General features: G+C 38.8%; 1 protein-coding gene across 1 annotated transcript; it reads left to right on the forward strand.

Annotated features, from left to right (window-relative positions):
• The first annotated feature begins 1,725 nt into the window (after positions 1-1,725).
• On the forward strand, positions 1,726-7,187 carry PRL (prolactin). Its single transcript, XM_009941256.2, has 5 exons — positions 1,726-1,753; positions 3,271-3,452; positions 3,864-3,971; positions 5,414-5,593; positions 6,996-7,187. The coding sequence occupies exons 1-5, from the start codon at positions 1,726-1,728 to the stop codon at positions 7,185-7,187; spliced, it is 690 nt and encodes a 229-aa protein (XP_009939558.1).
• Positions 7,188-8,275: the final 1,088 nt, after the last annotated feature.

Genomic DNA, 8,275 nt, shown 5'->3' on the forward strand with positions numbered 1-8,275 from the left:
ATTGTGTGCTTTATTTTGGCATCACTACCAACCCCTCGAAATGTCAGGAAAAGCAGACTAGTAAATAAATGAGCAAATGGTGTGTTAAGAAGTGTTCACTCTTTTTATTCACAGGGGTCTTCTACTGTTATAAGACACCAGGATTTTTCAAGCTCACCTGTAATCTTATTGGGGAAGCTTTTCAAGTGAAGCAGAATTAAATCAAGATCTTAAGCCATGTGACTGTAGTTTAGAAGAAAGCTGTTTTTCTACCATCCGTTCTAGAATTTTGGCTGTGGCTTTATTCTAATTTTACTACCTTCATCAGATTGCTACTTTTCCCTGCTTCATTTAGTCAGCAGGGCCTCGATGTCCAAACAAGATCCAGCTCTAAGCAGAACTGTTCTAGCAATCATCCTAGAACTTAGCAGATACAGACCACTTGTTACTGGTTCCGGTTTATTGCTGAAGCATCTCCTTTTATTGCTTCCCAAGGTTTACCATACCACGGTTTACCCACTAAACGCTCTACCTTTCTGCTCCCTTCTTCATCTTTGTTTCAGGAATCATGTTCGCAGTTACGAAATACTGAAGGATTCAAGGTTACATACATACATGTTCCACAAGTACAGAACAAGTTGTCTGAAGGCAAGAAAATTCATTAACACTGTATACCTTATTCATTATAATAATCTAATTTGGAAAGTCTTTTCATGGATAAATGGACCTGAGAAACAGATGAGAGATTACACATTTGCTAACATATTCATACAGATGAGCCTCACACAACAAGAAAACAGGGCCAACCTGCTGAGGCTGGTTTGTAGATTACCACAGACACGTCAGATCTGGAAACAAATCCCACTGATTACGACAGCATGTGTTTTGCATATGGTAGACATGCCCACCTTTTACGCACAGAGTTTTGAAGTATAGAAAGCAATCTCATGGTTTTGTAGAGGGTTTTTCTAAAAACAATGCTGACTTATTCATGAAACATTTGTGATTAAACAGTAAACATATAACATCTTCCTCTTCGATTGTTGCAAATTATTACCTTTTTAATGTAAGTACTGCCCTATTTCTCTAAACATCTCACAGACTGAAGATCAGTTATATCATGGTTTGTGCTGTGTAATATCATTTTTTACTGTATGCAGTTATATACTCAGAATGTCATATCTATAATTTTAGGGGTAATGACCTGTCTTTCCAGAATCCTCTGTTCCCTTTCTCTGGATAAATTTCAGTTCAAATTTATGCTGTCTCTCTCACTGTGGACATTGTAAAATATTGTTTGCCTCCCACAAGTGGCCAAAATTTAATATAAGCAAGCTTGGATGGCTGAAGAAACAAGGAAGGGTGAGAAGACAGTTGGAAGGCTAGAAACATTGAGAATACCTATCTCAGAATTGACAACTGGAGCTTTCTAGGATCAATAGCATTTGCCCCTCATTCTGGACAAAATTTTGGCACTCTGTTTATCCAACCATACTTAGGATCCCATAGCTAACTTGCTAAGGAAATTCTCTCTCACAGTTAAAAATAAAAAACCAAAAAATACTGAATATGAATGTGGAAGAAAGTCAATTTGATGTTTGTAATTATCGAGCTAAACTCCATGACCTGCTGAATGTATGCAAAATGGACCCTGGATGGTGTATATAAAAGTGGCATGTACAGAGAATAAGAGCAAGCATTGAGACTTCTTTCTGGTAGAGCAAGTCATCACACAGGATCCCAACTATGAGCAACAAGGGGGCTTCACTGAAAGGTAAGACTTTAACCATTCACTTGCTGATAACTTTTATACTTCTTTAAATTTAGATCGAATTAGGAAGTAGCTGAAACATAACAGCTCTAGAACTTGAGGTCTTCCAGCCACCTAGTGTTCCAGTAATGGTGAAACCTGCCTCCACCTCAAATGTTTAGTGTCCAAAGCTTGGAATTAGAAGGTGTTTTGATCCCTTTTCCACTCAGGTTTTTGTCTCCTAACACTACCTTTGCACTGGGCAGTGTCACAGAAAATAGATTTGAGGGATCTGACACCTGCAAACAAAAGACTGGATCCAGACTGCGTTGCTACACCACTCAGAAGACAATGACTATAAGTCATTATCCACAAGTCTAGAAGTGATGTAGTAATTTTGAAGTGAATGTTTTCATAACCATCTTCAACTTTCTAACCCAACAAGTCTCAGGTTTTCTTATTCATAGAATTATTCCCCAGAGTGCTTTCCTAACTCCAGCATGTGGCACGTACCTTGTTCGCAGGGGAGGATGAAGGCATTTATTGTATAAATGCACTTACCTTGAATTTAGAGCTAGAAAGAAAAATATCACATGATAACATTAGGGACAGCTCTGTTGATTTATGGAGTACACTTTAATTTAGCATTTAAAATAAGTCTAGTGAACTGATACAGGTAGCAGGCCAATTTCCAGAACTAAAATTTTAAGAGCACAGAACAGTGTTCTTTGAATAAGTACGTTCATTTACCAAATATTTGCTTTTTATTTTTCTTTGGTTTTCTGTACATATTTTATTTCTCTGAATAGAAAACTAGACTCTGTTAAGATAATGTTCAAAGTTTTAAACATTTGAGGTTTTTGTAGTTTAGATAATGAGAAGTCCTCTATATCAGTTTCAGAAGCTCAGGAGAAAAGACAAAAGTTCTCTCTTGTTTCTTAGCAGGAGGTAATTCAGGGTTAAACTCTAAACAGCAAAGCCGCACAGCTGCTGGAAATCTTCTGAAGGAACTCCCAGGACAATCAAAACCTTAAGAGAGTGACTTAACCACCCTCCCACAAAATTAATTTAAACTCCAAATGTTTGCAAAGAAGAAAAGGACCTGTGGGAGGAGGAGAAAAAAAAAAAAGAAGAAAAAAGACCAGTCTATTTTCCAAATTTATATATCTGTGCAAATATAATTATGCATCTATATTTACACTATGAAAAAGTTTGAATGTTTTCCTTCCATTTATCACTGTGTAATAAAGTCAGGCACAATAGTAAGAGACTTCAGAATACAGTGTACACTGCAACACTGGTTACCTTGTCTCCTCAAACTCTGTAGCATGTTCTGCTGTACAGTCAGGATGACAGAGGGGAGAAAGGACACAGAATTGCAGTGCTTCCCTTCTCCACTGATTTTTAGCAGCCAGTACAGGAGGTACTCTGAGCCGTATGACAGCACAGCCAAAATCACCTAGCATCTGGCTCTGACAGCCACTTCTAAATGCACATACAAGTCAATGTGATTCCATTTTGGTTTGTTTTAAACTGAACAGGTTTGTTGCTGGTGGTCCTTCTGGTGTCCAACATGCTCCTGACAAAGGAAGGAGTGACCTCCTTGCCAGTCTGCCCCAATGGATCTGTCAGTTGCCAAGTTTCCCTTGGGGAACTTTTTGACCGAGCAGTTAAACTTTCACATTACATCCACTTCCTCTCCTCGGAAATATTCAATGAATTTGTAAGTACTCTGTCTTTTCCTGAGAGCAAGAAAATATGAAAATGCAATTTAATACTTTTTAAGCACAAACATATGTGAACATATGAAATCCTTCAGTAAGTAAACAAATACAATCGCTGCACAGACAGTGACAGTCCCAACGGTGACCAAATCCCTGTACAGTGGTGATCATTGCTAAGTTCCCCAACAAGTCTATTAAAAGATACCATTTTCCCATTATTCTTTATCTGTGGGACAAGTTTGTGTTTCCTGGTTGCCAGTTTCATTCTAAAGACTCATCAGGAACTTTTAACCTTTACAGCATAAAAGCAGTGATAAAAGCAATGGAACAACAATTAGTTAATACAGTGTTTGAACTGAAGCTCTTCTTACTTGTCTGCTTCAATAATGCCTGTCATTGTTGATCTGCAGGATGAACGCTATGCTCAGGGCCGGGGTTTTATTACAAAAGCTGTTAATGGCTGCCACACTTCCTCCTTAACCACCCCTGAAGATAAGGAGCAAGCCCAGCAGATTCATGTAAGTCGCATGTTTAATATTATTTAGTGTGAGATAGAGCAGGGGGAGGCGGGGAAGAGGGAGGGCTGAGGAACAGAGAAGCAGCAGAAAGAGAGAGAAGGAAATCAGCTAAATTGGAATAAAATAGCCAGGAAGAGGAAAGCACCAAAAAGCCAAGAAAAGTTGATTTAACATTTGCTGATACTAAGTTACAGAATATACAGAATATAGAAGTACTAGTAACTTTCATCTTCCCTTCCTTTTCCTGTATGTTACATTCAGTCATTGCATCTTATTTCCAATTGCAATATAACGTCATGGAGCAATGCCAGTTATCATGTTTGAACAGTACTGAGAATACTAGAACCTTTGAACATTATCTTAAAACACTTCACACTTATTATACTAACAAACATAGAAATATAATGGTTATATAGTGAATACTGTATGTAGGCAGAGGTAAATAGTTTTCCGGTAACTGAAACCAATGATATTACTAAATAAACGCTAAATACATATTCTTCCTGTTACCAGTAGGCAAAAGGGGTCATATCATCATCCAAATACAAAAACTTCAGTGCGAAATACTGCAAAATACTTGTAAAGAGAAACCTGCTACACACATCAATTTAATAATTATAAACTTACGGGGAGATGAAGATAGTTTTCTTTAGCCCATGGCCACATATACAATTTGAAAATACTCCAGAGAAAAAGATAAACAGGTGTATGAATGGATGTGTGTTAGGGAGAAACCTTTATCAGTTTCATAGTGGTGATATCCTTGCAATCCCAGTATCGCCATCTTCTCAGTATGCCATTCAGAAATTCTATTGGGAACAATAAAATTTACAGCTCTGGGTAGATAACAAATCTGGTTGTGTTCAGATCCAGTGCATCTAGCAAAGCAGAAATGGTGAATAATACCATAACCATAAGCTTTATGAATTTTTATTGCCCATAAGAAAGGACAATTTTTAAAACTGGAAAGCTATTGCTGGAAGAACCATTGTTCAAAGGGGAGGACAGATGAGTTATGTAGAGAAAATAAAAGCTACTTAGTGGTTTACCGTAATGTGCACCTTCCATTAGCACTAAACTTTTTTTTTAAATTGGGTTTTAACATGTTCATCAAAAATCAGATAAGGAGTTGGTTTTTTTCCACAGATATGAAACACAGTTGTGCTCGCTAGCTTTTAACATGGAGAGGGTTTAATTATATTTACCATTACAATACTGTAACTGCTTGTGCTAATATTAGAAGACATGAGGACAATGCTGAAAAACTCTTAAATGCAATTGCACAGAGGTATCTAAGACAGGGCTATACTGCACATTCAGTAGTAGGTGCTGGAATAAGTTCTCAAATCACTATATCTGAGGACATTGCTCTAAATGCCTCCAAAAGCTGCCAACAATTAGCCTTCCTATTTTAACTGCGTTTTCCTAATGTACGTGAGCAGCATGAAGACCTACTGAATTTAGTACTGGGCGTGCTGCGCTCCTGGAATGACCCCCTGATCCATCTGGCCTCTGAAGTACAAAGAATCAAAGAAGCTCCAGACACCATCCTCTGGAAGGCTGTAGAGATTGAAGAACAAAACAAGCGCCTTCTCGAAGGAATGGAAAAAATAGTTGGACGAGTAAGTATTGGGTCTTTGACATCCTTCCAGCCTGTTACTGTAAGGAAGGCACATATAGTGATAGGCCCTCCCTGCCTGGAATAGGACTGGAAACAGTAGATGTGAAGGAAAACAAGGGAGCCAAGACAGTTGAATTTGAGAACTTTTCAGCTTTCTTCTTTCAACCTTGTTTTCTTCAGCTATCTTGCAATTTCTGAAGACACAATCTCATGTGACTGGAATAACATAGTCCTGTGTACTCCCAGCCCTTCTTCAAGGGAAGGTGCAATCATCAGGACTGGTAATCTTCATTCCATCTTTGAGTGTTTTGAATATGCAATCCTGATTTTTTAAGGGTGTGTCTGCATCTTTTCACATGCACATATTTATATGTATGTTTTAGCATATTTATACACATCTGTATATGTATAGGTATCGTGTATAGTTTTTAGAAACAGAAACTGTGTATAACTGTTCTGGAAGTCTGGGCTATTGCAAAGATGTGGCATACAGCAAAGTAATCATGGTACCTCTCATTTCTCTTTTTTCAACTTACTGGTTCCTCTGAACTCTGGCTCTGACTTGGTTCCCCCTACACTTGCAAGGTTAGACAACAAGGCTGTTGTCTGACAAAAGCCATACTTGAATACCGCTTATTATCAGTAATTAATTGATAGCTTTCCTGAATAAAATCAGCCGTAGCTTGTCTATTTTTAAAGGGGCCTCTGTTAGTCCCTGAATATATCATTCTGTCAGTGAGCTAGATTTAACAAGAGGTTCTGACTTTACTGGCTTTCGCTTAGGCTCTGCACAGTTGAACAGCATTAAGGGTGCCACCGTCACTGTATCCACCACTTTCCACTGGATCACTCACAGTCTCTGTGTCTTTCAGTTAGGTGTCTCTTTACTCAGAAACCTTAGCCCTTTCAGGCCACAAATGCATTTATCACTGTAATCAAATACATCTCTGTCCCATATCCTTGTGTAAAAGGGTGCAGGGGAGGATCCAAGATAATGGTAGAAGTCAGGTGCTGCCACAGTTACCCTGTCACCACCTTCTCATTCACATTATTTACAGAAGGACGTTGAAGACAAGACTGGCAAAATCATTAGTGTCAAATCACACCTTTGAGTAATAGTGGGTCTATCATTTTTTTGCCTGTTGCTTGAACTGAGTGATAGAGGCTCCACAGATACTCTCCTATGTGCTTCTGCAAAGTACAATTGGTGGAAAATAAGGAAGATGCACAAGAACTAGTAGACACAGACTTCCTTCCAGTGGCATGAGAAAATCAATGACTGTCTCTTTCAAACAAGTCGTACACCAGCAACTGGCATTCCTTAAGGCCAGTACTTTAAATGCTCCGTTCTACATCCAGTCAGATTCACTATCATTTACTACAGTATCATTTTGCATCTTTAGGTTCATTCTGGTGAGATCGGAAATGAAGTCTACTCTCAGTGGGAAGGCCTTCCATCCCTGCAACTCGCTGATGAGGACTCCAGACTCTTTGCCTTTTACAACCTGCTGCATTGCCTCCGCCGAGACTCCCACAAAATTGACAACTATCTCAAGCTTCTGAAGTGCCGCCTGATCCATGATAGCAATTGTTAAGCACTCATGGGCCTAGTCACTTATTGAAATCATTCATCATTTTGTTCTTGTTGCTTTGCCACTTTTCATTGCAAACTTTAAGAAAAGTCACACTGTACAGTATCAGGATCATAAGTAACTTTCAGGCATGTTTGTGTGAATTCTGGCTGCGACTATTAGCACCACTTATCTTGGTGTTTTAAATGTCATAAATTACTTGTATGACAGGAATACACTTTTCTGTCTAATCTCCTCACCTACTAACATTTCAATGATAACCAGATCATGCAGATACAAATAAAAATGGTATTAAATCCAAAAGCGCATAACACTGAGTGGTATCGGTGAACGAAAAATAGCTGGAATGGTTTATACCTTTAGGAGTAGTTTCTCTTTTTGGATCTCAGTTTCCACTTACTGATGATAGGATATCTTACTTCTATTGATCTTTATCCACCTACCAAAAAGAGGGAAAAAAAAGAGGGACGTCAAAATGCAGGTTAGTTGCTTATTACACTACTACCCTAAACTATAAGTATCGTCTGAAATCCAGTCTCCTTGGACTGATGCTTTTACTCTGTACAAAAACTGTCTGAGTGGGGGAGAAAAAAGTAAGAAATCCATCTTGGCTAACAGCCATTGATTCTCCATACAGTCCACAGAGAGAGAAGACACATCTGGAATTTTAAGGAGAGAGATCCAGGTATATCTATGTTTCTAGTGACTATTTGGAGAAGAGGCATTTCCAAAGGAAAGTTCAATACATTTGATGTGACTATCTATGGGCAAAGGAACCAATAGTTTTCAGTAGGTCCCAATAGGTCCTGTGCAGCCTGCTGTAGGTGACCCTGCTTCGGCAGGAGGGTTGGACTAGATGACCCACAGAGGTCCCTTCCAACCCCTACCATTCTGTGATTCTGTGACAGGAAATGCTGATCGTCCATCTCATATCCATCTATCCTTCACATTCCGCACAAGCAATGTGGTGGTTACAGTTGCTCAGAAAACTTTCAAGCTGTAAAAAGGCAGTAGTCGAGCTGAGGTGTCTCCTGACCTAAACCCAAAGTGTCTCCATTCACTTTGGGTTTAGTCACACTCAAAGTTTTTAG

Source organism: Opisthocomus hoazin, chromosome 3 (assembly GCF_030867145.1).
Source record: "Opisthocomus hoazin isolate bOpiHoa1 chromosome 3, bOpiHoa1.hap1, whole genome shotgun sequence".
Classification (NCBI taxonomy): Eukaryota; Metazoa; Chordata; class Aves; order Opisthocomiformes; family Opisthocomidae; genus Opisthocomus; species Opisthocomus hoazin.

Excerpts from the sequence above, each read along its gene's own strand:
- PRL (XM_009941256.2), top strand. The coding sequence starts at position 1,726 with ATGAGCAACAAGGGGGCTTCACTGAAAG. Across the intron at positions 3,453-3,863 it reads CGGAAATATTCAATGAATTT|GATGAACGCTATGCTCAGGG; the intron begins GTAAGTACTCTG and ends GTTGATCTGCAG. Across the intron at positions 3,972-5,413 it reads AGCAAGCCCAGCAGATTCAT|CATGAAGACCTACTGAATTT; the intron begins GTAAGTCGCATG and ends GTACGTGAGCAG.